This window comes from Denticeps clupeoides, chromosome 4 (genome assembly GCF_900700375.1).
Source record: "Denticeps clupeoides chromosome 4, fDenClu1.1, whole genome shotgun sequence".
Lineage (NCBI taxonomy): Eukaryota > Metazoa > Chordata > Actinopteri > Clupeiformes > Denticipitidae > Denticeps > Denticeps clupeoides.
The window spans coordinates 4,677,371-4,695,076 of NC_041710.1; the positions used below are offsets into that span (position 1 = coordinate 4,677,371).

At 46.5% G+C, this 17,706-nt stretch overlaps 1 protein-coding gene across 2 annotated transcripts in view; it reads right to left on the reverse strand.

Annotated features, from left to right (window-relative positions):
• pde1cb (phosphodiesterase 1C, calmodulin-dependent b) overlaps positions 1-14,149 on the reverse strand; it is a 67,921-nt gene extending 53,772 nt beyond the window's left edge. Inside the window, exons 1-3 of one of the 2 annotated variants that reach the window (XM_028976008.1) lie at positions 13,847-14,149; positions 2,555-2,605; positions 2,047-2,212 (exon numbers count right to left, since the gene is read on the reverse strand). In XM_028976008.1, coding sequence (XP_028831841.1) covers positions 2,047-2,212; positions 2,555-2,605; positions 13,847-14,105 — 476 coding nt within the window. In that variant the 5' untranslated portion in view covers positions 14,106-14,149. Of the gene's footprint in view, positions 1-2,046; positions 2,213-2,554; positions 2,606-4,159; positions 4,245-13,846 lie in introns of those variants that run through there. The other variant, XM_028976009.1, reaches the window with a different exon arrangement.
• Between the last annotated feature and the right edge of the window lie 3,557 nt (positions 14,150-17,706).

Here is a 17,706-nt window from a genome sequence, read left to right on the forward strand (position 1 = left end):
GAGCCACAGCCACAACCAAATTTTACCATATTTTCATCTGGGACAACACACATTCATACAATATTTATTGGACATTGGACTCACAGCTATGGGGAATTGTGTGGAATTAACGTGATTAAAGGTCCCCTATTATGAAAAAATAGTTTGCCTTTTATATAGCTACCCTAATACTGTATCTAAAGTCTCGTGCCAAAATTCAGCCGTGGTGCAGAACTACAGCCACACAATTTCCCCAGGACGGGCCATTTCGGTGTCCGTCACTTTAACTGCTAATGAGGAGATGAAAGGCGGGACGAGGAGGAGAGCGGCCTACCGAAGGCGAGGGGGCTTTCGCGGAAATGACGTCTTCAACACCGTTCACAATTTGTCTGTCAGGATTGACTGCAGCTGTGCTCAACACCGGTGGCCAATCCTGACAGCGCTTAAATGCCGGATGTTTCCGCCCCTTCCAGGTCTCCGGCATTTTCGTGAACTTCAGTTGGCAACAGTGTGCATGTTTGTAATTTGAGTTCTGTCAATCGCCACACGCCTACGGGTTAGTTTGTGTTTTTTACTTAAGTTAAATCGTTTTCGGCCACCGCGCCAGTCTTTATTTGTGTTTATTGTTTATTTAATAATAAAAACCCCTTCCCAGAATGTCAGACCTCTGCGCTTCTTTCCCCCGTAAGTCCGTAGTCGTGACATTGTCGCAGACAGGAAGCCGTGTCTGTGTTTTTCCAAAAGCAAGAGAAACGGGAGGTAACCTTTCCCCTTATGACGACATAAGGGGACAAATTCCAGATCTGACGTCTGAGCCGCCGCTTTCTGAAAGGTGAAACAGAATGGCCAAAGCACGCTTTAAACCTAAAAGGACTATAGACAGGCTTGGGGAACTCGTATCAAAGTGAAATTCTCACTTTGTTGTCATACGGGGAAAGGGGAGGATTGCAGTTGCTCGGTGATTGGATGTAAATATGTGCACAAATATTTTTTCTTTGGCTCCGTCGTGTGAGACTGTAAAGAACCAGTGGGTTCATTTAATTATTTTCTGGAAAAAAAATCCTACACGACTTCCTGTCGGCACCAAACATAACGCTATTTCTGTGAATGCCCACTCACTTCTTGTCATGCTTCGGGGTGTTTTGGGGGATGATGAAGGTGCAGAGGCTAGACATTGAGGTGCAACAAAGGATTTATTATAACAGTAAATCAAACAAAGGAAAGGAATAAAGCTGAAGGGGAAAAGAAACAAACATAAACTAACCCGAAGGCATGTTTTATGAAGACCAGGAACACGAGAAAGGAAGCACGAGGTAACAGCTCGTAATGCAGCAGCGTTGTTCTTCTCTCTCCTCTAATCACGGACGCCTAATCAGCGGCAACTGTCCGTGATCAGAGTCCTGTTGTCACGCTGATTGGTGCTGGCCGCGCACCCAGCAGCACCCAGAGGCACCCAGCCGTGACACTTCTATAGGCCACTCTCCCCCGAGTCCCGCCTCTCTCCTCCTCATTAGCATTTAAAGCTACAGACACCGGAACGGCGCGTCCTGGGAAATCTCATTGCGGGACAGGATCAAAGTGGCTGTAATTCTGCACCACGGCTGAATTTCAGATACACAATTAGGGGACCAACAACACCAATATAAAACCAAAAAAAAAAAACCTTTAAAGTTGTTGCATCAGAATAGTTGGGAAATAAAACATTGTGAAGGAAACAATGAAGGAATTTCAACCCCCGTGAAATATCTAAGACTGGGTCCAGTCCAGTGGCTATATATAAAATCTTTTGAATGGCACCCAATGTTCTCGCTTTTTTTTTTTCTTTTTTGCAGAAACATGCATTTGCTGCTGTGTGATGAGATCCAGCCAAAATAGAAAGAGATAAAATACACAGATTCGGTACACATGAGCCGTGGCATTGCAGTCCTCAGTGTCTGTGTGCGAGTGTGTGTCTTCTGAAGATGCTGCAGAGAGGGTAATAAAGAGAGCCGCTGCTGACAAAAAAGCGCATCATCACACGGCGCTCCTGGAGAGGCCGCACGTGTACAAGGAAGGGTGCAACTCAACCTGATGGCCGTTTTTTCAGTGGCCTCCGGACCGTCGGACGCTGGGAGTTCATCGGCCAGGATCTCCTCCAGGCTCCGAGGGTCATCGGGGACACGCTGGGGCTCCTTGCCCTTTATCCCGATTCCGGCAGTGATGGCATTCCACAAAGCATTCTGGGACTTGGAGCCTAGAATGTACATGAAAGGGGACTTTAGCCCTTAATCTGGGTTTGGCTTTACTGCCTCTAAATGGGTCCTGGCTAAGAACTGTGTTCGGGTAATCTTAAAATGACAGCTAAATAATGTAAAATAATATATTTGATCATTTCAGACTGGTGTCAGACTTTTTTTTTTTTTGCTACCACATTGTCATAAGGGTTCGAATGCTGAAGCTTGTGGGGTTGGAGTAAAGAGGCATGGCGCTGCCGCCCTCTTGTGGTTGCCGACGTTATTACGCATTTCCCTTTTTGAGCCGCGTGTCTCATTAGCCTCGTTGAAGGTGTTATTAATGGTGTAAATTAATTACTTACGTGCAAACCTGGCCAGAGGTCTGCTGCTGCTCTCCACATCTTCGTTAGCCACTGAGGACAGAACCAAGAGGTCACTGCCGGGAGCATGGTTATTAAAGGAAATTGTGTGTGTTCCAAATAAAAAAAGTGAAGTGATTGTCACATGTGATACACAGCAGCACAGCACACGGTGCACACAGTGAAATTTGTCCTCTGCATTTAACCCATAACCCTGAATGAGCAGTGGGCAGCCATGACAGGCGCCCGGGGAGCAGTGTGTGGGGACGGTGCTTTGCTCAGCGGCACCTCAGTGGCGCCTTGGCGGATCGGGATTCGAACCGGCAACCTTCTGATTACAGGGCCGCTTCCTTAACCGCTAGGCCACCACTGCTCCAATATCAAATATCTGAACTATGTAAAATCCGTGGTTAGAATTTGCTTTATTACAAAGATCTACATATAGATGTAAAAGAAATAGAACAGGCAGTGACACCTATAGTACAGGTCTAACAATTTTGTATGTGTGTGTGTATGTGTGTGTGTGTATGTGTGTGTGTATATGATCAGTGTCTCATGTGTCACTGTTTAGAGAAACACACCTTCCTGATGTACAGTACATGCGTGCATTTGATCACGTTATTTGAGCCGTTCACACTCAGGAAAGGCTGCCTGACAGCAAATCAGACACAAAGAAGTGTGGATGCCCTCAGCCACCGAGGGTTCGCCGTGTAACCATGACAACAGGCAGATGTTTGGAAATGTCAGCTGGTACTGTGGGGAGGCGGTGGAGTGTGGAGCAGCATGGGCAGATGCCTCATGTTTCGATCGCATACCCTTTTTTTTTTTTTAAGCATTTCATCGTTTTTATACGAAAAAACAAGTGTTTTTAAGTGGATGGATGGTTAAAAAAGCTGCTTTGCAGATAATATTATAAATAGTTCTAAATCATCATGTTAGATGACGTATGCTTTGAAAAGGGACATATTGGTTCTAATGTCGGCTGTTCACTCCTTTTTTTTCCTACTTGCTCGTCTTTTTTTGGCCCCCACCCCTGCAGCCATGAGCCGAGGTGAGACATGTCAATTAGAGCTCACTTCTCCCATCAGAGGGGCTGCGAAGCACCGGGGGGGGATCCAGGCAGGTAGAGCTGGACCCTCCGCTACCTCTCTCGCTCCCCTCTCTCCCCCGTTGCCATGGAGCGGTGGTCTCGTAATGACGGGGAGGTGGACAGTCGTGTGTGCCACCTCCGGGCTAATCAAACGTGCGCAGCCGTATAGAAATCGGCAGATCTCGCCATCTGATTTAGTCCGGATTGAAATGCACTTTTTTAACATCAGCAGCCTGACGCAGGCTGTGAGGAGTTATTAAAAAAAAGCGAAGCTTATACACGGGACAACATTTAGTAATTAATAATAATAACAGAACAATAACAATATCCATACTTTTTCCCCCTATTCCTGTCCGTCCCCGAGGATTGGTGCCGATCCTGAACTTGTCAACGTAAGGGGAAGAGACAAAGGACTTTTTTTTTTCCCCACACCATCTGTCCTCCATCCTCTCCATCACTCCTCCCCTCTTTCCGACTCCCTCGCTCTGCAATTTTCGCCCCCTCCCCTCCTGACTTACCAATAGTAAAGCTGAATCCGTCAATGCTGAAAGTGGCACTCCGGCCCTTTTTGAAGCGCTGCTGCCTGGAGTTGGCCTCCGTCATCATCACGGGCACGGGTCCCCCCCCTTCCTCAGGCCACGTCCCCGGCGTGGGCGTCCATCCCGGGCTGCGGCCGCGGGAGGCGAGTGTTCCGGTGGCCGCCCAGACGGCCAAAGTTGCGCGGAGGCGCGCGCCGCTCCAGCCCGCGCTCTTCCCCGCCTCCCCTCCTCCTCTCCTCCTCTCCTCTCCTCCCCGCCCGACGTGTCCCTCCTGACCTCGCTTTTCATCTTCCTCAGCGGAGACACAGAGACCCCCCTCTTTTACACTCTTTTCTGCGTTTGAGCGAGCGTGACTCTTTTCATCACTGAGCACTTAGTCTGCAGCCACACACACACTCACACACACACGCACACACACACACTTCCATTTACAGGCAGGCTGTATGCCTTTGTTTACGTTGTGTACGTGAAAGTGAATGTGAAGTGATTATCATCGTGAAACAGCGACCCAACGAAAAGTGTCCTCAGCCTTTGACGGTGGCACCTTCTGGATTTGAACTGGCAGCCTTCAGATTGCGCGTCCACTTCCTCACCCGCCAGGCCACCACTGGCCCCGTGTGCGTGGATCATCTCACGCGTCTCATTACCCACGAGCCACGCAACCGGCTGATTAGAAGCCCCCTGCAGCGGCCCGGCGAGCTTCTGAATCGTCCAGCCCGTAACGAGTGACTCGGCTCGTCAGGGCGCGGGGTGACGGTCCCTGACTCTCCGGGAGGTGGGTCTGGCAGGGACCGCAGGCCAAACATACAGAGTATAATGAGGACTCTTTTTTTCTGCTTCTCTGCTTTGTTCTTCCTTTCTTTGCTGGAGAAACCACCGATTTCTTGTTCATTAGCCACATTTGGCCCCCCTGCACTCAAAGTGACTCCTTGGATACGTATTACTGGTACCCGGTGAGGCCTGGCAATTTGTGAGCAACATTAGAAAAGAACTTCTCACTCTTCAGTGTAATGTAATGAGTCGCTTTTGAAAAAATAAAAGCCGACTACATGGTTGTCTGGGGTTGAGATGATTTTCACACATCTATTTATCTTCTGGCTGAACAATTATAACAGATGAAATAAAGCCCACTTGAAAAAGTCATGGTTACGTATTTCTGTGATGACCTTATCAGATCAGAGTGAGTAATTCACAGGTTAACTAGGTTAGGAATTACACCACGTCTGTCTACATGCACTAAACCAGTTCAATCCCTGAGAGAATTTGTGATGATCCAGTTGCACGGGCACATTGTGCAACAAGCAAGTAAAAACAATTATGCAACGTGATAATTTTAGAAAATGTGGAATTTCGACAGGTTAAAGCTCCAAATAAATGATATGTGCTTGTTAAAAGTACGACATGAACTCAACATTAAAGAGTGCAGGTAGGAATCCAATGGAGTAATTGTATAATTAATAATGATAAGAAGAAAAAAATATGGTTTAAAGTTTTTTCAATTGTTTTTTCATGTGGTAAATAAGTATAATCATTTGAATACTAGCCAATATAATCACCTGACTGACATGGCTACTACACCTTCTTATTGGTTAATGTCTGTGAACAGCCATTATGGCAACAAAGATCCAATCAATCACTTTTAGGTTTTGAACCTTTAGATTTATCGTCCACAATTGAACCGTTCAGTTTAGCTGTTGCTAGGCAACGTCAGAGTCAGTGATCTGATCAGAATACGAGGCCATGGTCTATCTCTGGTTAAATAAAGTGTAACAAAACCACACATTTCTTCTGTCTATTCAAAGAGCTGAATGTAAGTAGTGGTTTCAAGGTTGACACTGTTGCACGGCTGGCCTGCTTTGTACAAATCTTTCAGAGCAAGCAAGCGTTTTCACATCTTAGGCAGTTCTAAATGAATTGCTGTTGAACCAGGTATTTTCTCTGTTAATATTTATTGAAATCCACCAGATTTGTGGACGGGCGTGTTAGCAGTTTGGCTCATAATGTGGAGCTACGTTTGAATGCGACACCTCGAAGCGATATGTCAGTCACACAGCACACGTGTAGATTTTGCCCGCAATGCTTCGGCAGATGCAAATGCATGCGCTGCATGAGGTAGGTCAGAGAAAAGGGCTCTGTGAATAAATGTACAGATGGCACAGAACCTCCACTCTGGAAACGTGTGTACCATTTTAATTAATCCATGTTTTAAATAGCTATCAGAGTTGTATGCAAATGCACAAAGTTAGCTCTTACTATCTTCAGCATGTCAAAAAATTAACTTTGAGCTGACAACATTAATGTGTTAATGGCTGTGATTTGAATTATTTAATGCATTAAAATGATTTAACACCATTAAGGCGTTAAAATAAATTATCACATTTACTGTCATCAGGGGGTGTGTCTGCCGTGCAGGGAGCACAAGAGCAGCGTCCAATCTCACTCTTGTTTCTCGCTCACAATATCATGGTCCCTTAACCCGCAATTAGCCCAATTCACAGCTCTAATCTCACCTTAAAAAGTCACAACGCCCCTCTGTAGGGTAATGGTTTGTTCTAACAGTGTTTAACAGTGGGATGCTGATGTGGTTGTGGCTTCAAATATGCTGATTGCAGACAGAACTCAGTCTTGGGAAAGGTGGTCTTGGGTGGACAAGGCCGGCGAGTGAAGGTTGATGAACAGCAGCCAGATGATCAAAATTCAGATGTACTGGTGCATTCTTCTGTAAAAGATTTACTTCCCATGCTGGAATATTGCTGTATGGTCAAAATGAGACCAGGTGGATGGCAAACTGTACCCAGACTCCTCAAACCAGAGATCACTGAAATAAATAATATCTGACCGCCAGATATATAGCCAGATGCCTCAAGTACTGCGTGAATGGAGGAGATGGGAAAATTTCTTGGGATGTTGCTCAAACCGTTTGTATTTATTTATTGCATTCAGCTTCAGAGTAAATAATTATGCACCCTTAGTACATTACTTGTATTAGAAAGGATATGAATTGCTTTTCAGAGCAAAGGGGCACTGAATCCAAATTAAGTACGTTATTCTCACATGACCAAATCATTTTCTCTGAACTTATGCATTAAAATATTAAGTTGAATCCATGTGATTCATTTCAGTGTAGACGTTTTTGACTCATGTGGTGACTTCACTCAATCAACTGCTTGCTAGTTGTACAAATCAGAAAAGAAATATGGCAAGATTTGAGAAATTGAAAGGTTTCTCCCACTCGTTTTGGATTAATGAGGAAGGAGCATCTCTGAAGGTCCCTTAAGGCTAAAATATATATGCATATACATTTTTGTAGGAAAATGCTACTTTACGTACAATGACACACACATATTCTCTGTTTGTAGTATGTCATGGCATTAACACACGGTCCAACTCGCAAAATTGAACACACTCATTAAAGCTTCACCTTTGATCCTGTGAAAAAAATGCCACACAGCCGCCCACTAGCTGTTCTTTTGATGCATTGAGGAAAAAAAGCTACTGGAGTCAAAACTTTCTGGCTCACATTAAATAAGCATAAAATTCTGCGTTTTTCTGTGACAAACCATAATTTGTATCCTCTGCTTTTCTCCTTAGCCAGCCGAAACATTTTTAATTGGCCTCCAAGAGTCAAATCTTCCCGGAATTAGAAACCATAATCCTCAACATATTGTCCTTTTTCTGAGCAGTAAACCCATTTTCATCTCTCTTCCGGCATGGACTCGATAAATTGATCATCATTTTAATTCAAGCCATGCTACGCCGCAACTGCCCACCTACGGAAATTCGCAAGGAGCTTTGTTGACCCAGCTTTGGCTCTGACCTTAGAGGTCACCGTGCTTTCGGTCCCTGCAATTATTTGTCATTTTAGCGACGGTCAAAGATAACGGAGGAAGAAAAACAGGCTCATTAAAGCTGTTCCTCAGCCTGGGGGCCGAAGTAGGAGGCGGCTCGTCAGAACAACCTGTTCCTCTCCACGGTAACAGCCCCGCACGCCCGGTAGTGAAGAGGCTCAGAGTGGCGTGGGACCTTTCTAATTCCCTGTGTAAATATTCATTAGCGGGACATTTATGGTAATGCCGGGTTCTGTTGCTAAAGCGGGGTTTAAATGTTTTGACATTCAGAGGGAGAGACGCTAACAAAGACCGAGGTGGCGCCTTGCAGGAGAAGGTCAGACGCGCTGGACATCTGCAGGGCGCGGAAAGGGCAACCTTTTCTTCATCATGTTTTATCATTAAAATAAAAAAGCATTTGGCCTGTTTACGGGTTATTTCTACATTATGGCCAATAAGTGGTCAAATGACTGGATTTTAAAAACTGGATGAATATGCAGGAATAATGAGTCAAACCCCTGGAATCAGCCAGCCTTGACAGTTCCACTTTGCCGTTCATTTTATTATGCAGACAGCTATAAATTGGCCTCTCAACCTCTCCACCCTCTCAAGGGCCTCAGCCTCGACCCTTTGGCAGGTCCAGGCACCAATTCCACCTACTGCTGCTTTAATATAATGTAGTTACTGAATTGTTAAGAGGAGCTGTCCGATGTTCCAATCATCTGAGAACTCCAAAGTTTAGAAACATGGACTGCTCCCCTGTAATTACTGCCGAAGACTAACACCACATGGAAAAATGTTAAAGCAGAAATCCCCCCGAATCCACTGGCCAGCCTATTATTTTATTTCAGACCTTGGAATTAAGGAATTTAGCCAATTTTAATAGGAGCTGGGAATGCAAAAATCTATTCCCCCGATGCAGGCTAATGCTTTTATACAGCAATAAGCCATAGCATTAGAACAGCTGAAAAGAACAAGGTCCCCACCATGAAAATGTCACTTTGTGATATGATTTAACATTAATATGAGTTCCCCCAGCCTGTCTATGCTCCTGCAGTGGCTAGAAATGGCGATAGGTGTAAAGAGTGTTTTGGTCATTCTGCTTCACCGTTCAGAGAGCGGCCGCTCAGGCAAGCGGATCTGGAATTTGTCCCCTTATGTCATCATAAGGGGAAAGGTTACCTCCCGTTTCTCATGCTTTTTCCACCCAGAGAATTTCCCACCACTCCCTTAAAACATCTCCACCGACCATCATGGCTCACACAAACGTTTGTGATTGGATGTAAAAATGAGCACAAACGCGAGTCTCTGAAGAACCAGTTGGTTAATCTCTAATTTTTTTTTCTCATCCTGGGACTGGCTCAATGTGGCTGTAATTCTGCTGAATCTTGTAAATGTAAAGGCTGAATCTTGGAAAGAGACTTCAGACACAGTATTAGGGGACCAACAAGACCAAAAATTTTATGCCAGGGGACCTTCAAGGATCTGAGCAACTTGACCAACTAGTTTTTACATTTACATTTACAGCATTTATCAGACGCCCTTATCCAGAGCGACTTACAATCAGTAGTTACAGAGCAACTTGTGGTTAACTTGGACAGGGACACAATGGTAGTTAGAGAGATTTGAACCTGGGTCTTCTGGTTCACAAGCGAGTGTGTTACCCACTAGGCTACTACCTCCCCTATAATAAGCTGCAGTATTCAATTTACATTTATATTTACGGCCTTTACCAGACGCCCTTATCCAGAGCGACTTACAATCAGTAGTTACAGGGACAGTCCCCCCTGGAGCAATTTAGGGTTAAGTGTCTTGCTCAGGGACACGATGGTAGTAAGTTTGATTTGAACCTGGGTCTTCTGGTTCATAGGTGAGTGTGTTACCCACTAGGCTACTACCACCCCTACTACACCCTAGTTACTGGTTATTATCATTGTTAATGACAATAACATTCATCTTCTGTGGTTAGTAAGGTCAAATAAAGGAAAACCGTGGGTCCTGCATTCATGCTGATGTTACTTTGGCACATACCTCCTACCTAGACTTTGTTGGTCACATCTTCATGGAAATGGTATTCTCTGATGGCATTGCCCTCTTTCAGCAGGACAGTATAACCTGCCACGCTGTAAACCAGTGTTGACTTGAACTCCAAATTCCAACTGAGACACCAGTTAACAGGTTCTGCCACTGACAGCTTGGTACCAGATGCCACAGCAGATACTTTCAAAGGTCCATAACTCAGTGTGTCTCTATATGTGGGGCAGTGGTGGCCTAGCGGTTAAGAAAGCGGCCCCATAATCAGAAGGTTGCCAGTTTGAATCCCGGTCCGGCAAGGTGCCGCTGTGGTGCCACTGAGCAAAGCACCGTCCCCACACACTGCTCCCCGGGCGCCTGTCATGGCTGCCCACTGCTCACTCAGGGTGATGGGTTAAATGCAGAGGACAAATTTCACTGTGTGCACCGTTCGCTGTGCTGCTGTGTATCACAAGTGACAATCACTTCACTTGTACTTTTTATATTAGGAGTCATTGTTGTGTGTTTATACACCAGTTCTGCACAGAGACTTAAATTGTGGAATCTGAGGTGGACCTGTATGCGCCATGAACCCTGCGTTGAGAAAAGGAATGCTTTTTTCACAGACAGGCGTTTTATTGCAGGTCACACTCAAACATACTTAGAGTCCCATTGCAGCTCAGATGTTCCAGGTCCAACTTCCATCTATTTCCAAGAGGCCTTTGCAAAAGAAAACTGCTCTGCAGGGAACCCCTCCTTCACCTTGTCCCCACTCATCTGTCACTGAGATGGCCATTCATCCCGCTTTCCTCCGGCAGAAATACGCCCACGACTGTAATTAAACGGTCTCTTCAACGCGGTGATTATGAACTCTCTAGTGTGCTATAATTACGCCACTTCCTCCTCTCCTCCTCTGAGAAAGCAGCTCGCTCCGTCCCCGGTTTCCAGGCGGCCTGCACGCATCCAGCAACGCTCTGTCTCGCATAAACAGGTATGGGTGGGTCGAGTGAGGTCTAGATCAATTACATCCTATAAGGGAAGACAACAAGCTGACGACGTGGTCGGGGCAGAGCCTGTTCTCCTCTCATGTGGTGATTCTGTGAAGTTCAGATGACACAGTGCTGGATTGACTCACCTAGAAAGAAACTTAAACCACGGACATGTTGTAGTGGTAGTAGTAGGGGGTGCTAGTAGCCTAGTGGGTAACATACTCGCCTATGAACCAGAAGACATTTACATTTATGGCATTTGGCAGACGCCCTTATCCAGAGCAACTTACAACGTGCTTTCAAGTTACCATCGATGAAGAGATCAGTTCTGGTTCACTAGGACCCCCAACTATATTTATTCACTCTGTTGTAGATTCTGTACACAAGTTCAACAACAAGAAAGTTACAATTTAATCTAAATATTCTCTAAAGAGGAAGGTCTTGAGCTGTCGTTTGAAGGTGCTCAGTGACTGAGCTGTTCTGACCTCGAGAGGAAGTTCATTCCACCACTGAGGGGCCAAGACAGAGAAGAGTCTAGATGAGCGTCTTCCTTTTACCTACAGAGATGGAGGGACCAGGCGAGCAGTACTGGAGGCTCGGAGTATACGAGGAGCAGTGCGAGGTGTAATAAGGGCTGTGAGGTAGGATGGTGCTACTCCATGTTTGGCTTTGTAGGACAGCATCAGTATTTTGAACCTGATGCGTGCAGCTACTGGGAGCCAGTGGAGGGAACGTAGCAGAGGGGCGGTGTGGGAGAACTTGGGAAGGTTGAAGATTAGTCTTGCTGCATTTTGTAGTAGTTGTAGAGGTCGGATGGTACAGTGGTAGACCAGCTAGAAGGGAGTTACAGTAGTCCAGTCTTGAGATTACTAAGGACTGAACCAGTAGTTGGGTGGCCTGGGTTGACAGATAAGGGTGGATTTGTCTGATATTGTAGAGAAGGAATCTACATGAGCGGGAAAGATTGCTGATGTGAGTTGAGAAGGAGAGTTGGTTGTCTATTGTTACTCCAAGGTTGCGGGCTGTTGTAGAAAGAAAGAGCTGCGAGTTGTCCAGGTAAATAGCAAGATCCTGATGTGGTGAAGAATCTGCTGGAATGAATATTAGTTCAGTTTTGGTGGGATTGAGTTGGAGGTGATGGGCTGCCATCCAAGACGAGATGTCGGTTAGACATGCAGATATTTTGGAAGCAGCATGTAGATCAGAGGGAGGAAAGGAGAAGAGGAGTTGTGTGTCGTCAGCATAGCAGTGGTAGGATAATCCATGTGAGGAAATGACCTCACCAAGTGATCTCGTGTAGAGGGAGAAAAGGAGAGGACCTAGCACCGAGCCTTGAGGGACACCAGTGGAGAGTCTACGTGAGGTAGAGGTGGATCCTTTCCAAGTCACTTGGTAAGATCGCTCATCAAGGTAGGAAGCAAACCACTGCCATGCTGAGCCCTGAATTCCAAGCCTCTTCAGGATTGACAAGAGAGTCTTGTGGTTCACGGTGTCAAATGCTGCAGAGAGGTCAAGAAGAATAAACACAGATGACAGTTTTGCCAATCTGGCTGCATGTAGACCCAGGTTCGAACCCCACTTACTACCATTGTGTCCCTGAGCAAGACACTTAACCCTGAGTGTCTCCAGGGGGGGACTGTCCCTGTAACTACTGGTTGTAAGTCGCTCTGTAGGGCGCCTGATAAATGCTGTAAATGTAAATGTTGGTTATTTATGTATGGTAGTATGGCGGAGGTTCGAGGTTTGAATTCTAGCCAGGAAAAAGGAGCTAGAATTATTGTACAGTCTCTTCTTTGTCATCATGGCCATAGCCGAAAAGCACATAAAAATAATCTTAGTTGATAATTAGATGTTACAGCAAATGTTTTATTAACGTTTGAGAATCAGCCAAATTTCCGGTGCCTTGATACTCAACTTTAAAATTCCTCATTGCCGGGGTCGGAAATGTAAGCTGGGCCGTTCGGAAGTGTACCCTATAACGTGTGTCCCTGCAGCCAGTGAATCATGAGTCTATAAGCCAGCAGTGGGAAACTGAAGGGAAACACTCCAGGAGGTGTCACTGTCACATGCCCATGACAACCAATGAGCAAGGGGATTCTCTGGGATATATTAGGAGCCTCTCAGGCATAGACATTTCCTCCAGAAGGAAAGAACGAGCCAACTGTTATAGAAAGTTGACACAACCTGAGAACATCTGGATTAGGGAACACAAGGACCTGCGAAGAGTCCGTCTTTCACTCTTCTAGTGCTCAAGTAGCCACATTCTTCCAATATTTTCTCATGTATGGAGATGGGAAATGAGCCACTGCACACTTCATCACACCTTAGTCTATCGAATTCACTGCTTCACACGAGCACACATGTACTCTTACGTGTCTGGTTTCCATTATGTCGCACAAACGAACGGACATTTAGATCTACAGAGGTGTGCGTGTGCACGTTTTATGTCTGCGCGTGGAGGTCAAAACATGTTCAGAGCTGCAGATTCCACTTTGATTTATGCTTCTATCGGCCCAACACGTGCCTCATTTAACATCAAGAGGCACTGCTATTCACACATCAAAGCACCCATCTGACAGTTCAGGCGCGCACCATGCACACACGTCTTCAAAGCGCCGTCCCCGTCCACATCCGGACAGAACTTCCGATTCATCCGGGGATGTGTTTGCTCCAACGTGTGTGTCCTCGTCCCAGCCTCAGCTTTCTAGGAACGCTCGAACTGAACTTGACCCCTAATGTCATATTATAATCACAACATTGGATTGCGCCGTATTGGTGCTGGTGTGTGAGTAGAGTCGATGCTTTATAAGTAGCGAAGTTGTGTGGATCGAACTCACCGTTCCCTGCTGATGCTGGGGGGGACCGGACAGACCTGGACGTCTGGGTCGCGTCGTCGCCGTCCTGGCCGCCCGGGCTCAGCACCTCGGACAGCGACGGCCTCCGGAGGCCGGCGAACGCGTCGGTTCGGCCGCTCTTCCTCCTGTCCCGGTCCGACCCGGGCGCGGACTGGCTCCTCTCCGACTCGCTCTGCGGATCCGACCCCACTTTCACCAGGGTCCTCCGCGACCGCCTCACGGCGGAGGTGATGGAGCCCATGCCCGAGGCGCGAACTTTCTTCCGAACCCACGCCGGCAGAATCACGGCATCTTGCGCGCGGAGTGAAAGAAGAAGCGGTTGCCAGATCGGAGTGAAATCGCGCCGAATGTCGTCACGCCGTCAAAGTTGCGGGCGCCCGTGGGAGCGTCGGTCCGTAAACAAGCGGCTGTAATTAGTCTGACAAGAGACGCGCCTTATTGAAATCAACCGGAAACAGTGAGCCTAGAGAGAGAGAGGGAGAGAGAGGGAGAGAGAGAGGGAAGGGGATGAAGAGTCTATCTAACTTTCTCAGAATCCGAATCCGAATCCGAATCGTGTTTATTGGCCAAGCATGTGGAAGCACATACAAGGAATTTGATTCAAGTACAGTATAAAAGAAAACAACAACAACAACAATGTACAAGGATGTGTGTAAGTGTTATTTGTTTATGAATAAATTTCTATAATTTCTATACATTTCTATCCATCTACCTGTCTGTCTGTCTGCTATTAAGCTGCTGTTGATAAGAAAATAAGACAATTCGTTATCACAGGTAGAACATTTTACTTTCTGATCTTGATAAGGATGGGGAGAGACAAGAGACAGAGGAAGGAGTGAGATTATTCCGGGTGTGGCAGGGGAAGGGACGTTGTGATCTGTCATGGGAGTTAACCGGGGTTTGCACCGGGGGACCGGGATTCCTGCCGGGGACAGACTGGAGGACACCTTGTGCGCCGGAAAACATATACACATTGCCTGTCCAAGGAAAAAAGTCACCACATGGATTTGGCAAAGAAAATAAGTAGGAGCATCCCAATAATTATTGCATGAGTGTTAATTAAAGCTTCTCATTTCTTAAAACAACCATGTCCGAAAACGCATTTTGTGGTCTACTCTGGAAGGGTCAGATTACTGGCATGCATCAGTCAAAGAACATCGAAATTGAGAAAATTTCCTTTAGAGCTGTCCAACTGATTATTAATGGGTTAGGTTTAACCCTAAACCAGTGGGGAACTATCATCTTTTTTCAGAAGAAACATGGTCGGCAACCACTGAAAGGTTTCCACACAAACAATGGCAAAGGCAACTGTGAAGCCTTAAGAAAACCACTGACCAGTGAGGCAAATTGAAGCTTTAATTTTCTAAGGAGCATAAAGGTTGGGCTCTGGAGTGCTGGAATAAGGCCATTTGGTCTGCTGGTTAACTTTGTTCGAGAGTAGGAGAGGCACACATAATGATGTAGCAATCATGCAAAGTTCCTACCGTACAAGCCTGTGAGGGCGGTGCTACGATCTGAGCTTTTTCGCATTTCGTGCATGGAGCATGGATTGGCCAGACCTTGTACACACTGAGGATCTTTTACATGGACTGAAGAAGATTGCAACAAGTCTGAAAAAAGTCATCTGAAAAAATGTTTAAACATTTGATGTTTTGCTGTGAATATGACTTTATGAGATTTGCTAAAACGTAATAAAATAATCTATTATAAATAATACCTCAGGTAAAGCCGGAGGCACTGGTAAACGACATCAGTAAAAAGTGAGAGTTTTAATGAAAACAAAAACATTGGAGGCCCAAGTACACTGATCCACCCAGCCCCTCTCTCTGTCTCTTCAACCTTCCCAAATTCTCCCACACCGCCCCTCTGCTACGTTCCCTCCACTGTCTCCCAGTAGCTGCACGCATCAAGTTCAAAATACTGATGCTGTCCTTCAAAGCCAAACATGGAGTAGCACCATCCTACCTCACAGCCCTTATTACACCTCCCACTGCACCTCGTATACTCCGAGCCTCCAGTACTGCTCGCCTGGTCCCTCCATCTCTGAAGGTAAAAGGAAGACGCTCATCTAGACTCTTCTCCGTCTTGGCCCCTCGGTGGTGGAATGAACTTCCCCTCGAGATCAGAACAGCTCAGTCACTGAAAACTTTCACACGGCAGCTCAAGACCTTCCTCTTTACAGAATATTTAGATTAAATTGTAATTTTCTTGTTGTCGCACTTGTGTACAGAAACTACAACAGAGTGAATAAAATAGATGTATTCATAGTTGGGGGTCCTAGTGAACCAGAACTGATCTCTTCATCGATGGTAACTTTGTAAGTCGCTCTGGATAATGTCTCTTGTTATATCTCAGCAGGTGGTCCTGCCCCCCTTGCACCAGATACCAGGACACTGAACACTCCATGGCACGGCTCGTACTCAGTGGGGTCTGCTTCATGCTGGTAGGGCCATAGATCCTACGACTTGCCGATTGAACTGCTCCCCGGTTCCCCGTCTGTACTCGCTCTCGCTTCCAGAATGAAGGCCGATGGATGAGTACATCGTGTCATCCCTAGCTAGTGACGTAATCCGTGCGTCCACCTCTCCCGCCGTAGCCCCGTTCTTTTTTGTGGGGAAGAAGGACGGTGGACTGAGGCTATGCATTGACTACCGGAAGCTGAATGCGGTGACCCCTCCCACTCCTGAACATCACCTTCGAACTCCTGGCAGGGGCCACTGTCTTCACCAAGCTGGACCTCCGAAATGCATACCACCTTGTTCATTTACCAGAGGGGGACGAGTGGAAAACCGGTTTTATAACACCATCCGGACACTACGAGTACTTGGTCATGCTCTTTGGTCTATCCAAGAACTCAGCCGCCTTCCAGGCGCTAGTGATGTGCTTAGAGACATGTTAGACCGGTTTGTAATTGTCTACTTACTACTTTACTTACTCACGACCTCTTCATCAAACTGGAAAAGACGCATCTGAAATTTCCTTCCTGGATTTCCACATCAGCCCCCAAGGAATCGCCATGGACCCTGTCAAAACAACAGTAGACCCCCAACAGTACTCGGGCCCCCAGTAGACCTCCTATGAGACTGAGGCCCCCGGCTCATTGGCAGGTTCTGGCGTCGCTTCTGTGGACACCTGGGGGTGTCGGTCAGTCTGTCTTCTGGGTACCATCCCCAATGCAATGGCCAGACAGAGTGGATCAACAGGAAGTGGAAAATGTACCTCCAATGCTACTGTTTGGCCTGACCAACCTCCTGGTCCCAACACCTCCTCTTGGCAGAGCTCGCGTGGAACCAACACTGTCCCTCGGCCATGGGGTGTTCTCCCTTTGAAGTGGTCACGGGCCTTAAACCCACCTGCTTCTCCACGTCCACGATCGAGGGACCGGTGCCAGCAGTCAGAAGCCGACTCCATCAACTCCACAAGATCCACCAGGCCCTCAACCGCACAGCCGAGTGCATGAAGCAAGTGCAGCCCCCAAAAACTGGGACCCCGCTTCATTGGTCCTTTCCGGGTGACACGACACATCATCCCTGTGGTGTACCAGGTGGTCATCCCGCACACAATGCACGTCAGCCCGGTGTTCCACATCTCTCACCTCCACAAGGCTCTTTACTTTACTTTACTTTACTTTACTTTATTTGGCAGACGCTTTTATCCAAAGCGACTTACAATGGGAAGACACCAGCAATTCTCGTTCGATTTCTATAGAATATCAAGTATACAAACTAAGAGCCCTGATAAGGCTTAGACTTGTCATTGAAGAACATGCTCGGAGAGTGTTGGGTGCTAGACTAAGAAGGCTCTCTCGTCCCCTCTGACCAAATTACACTTAAAAGTATTCA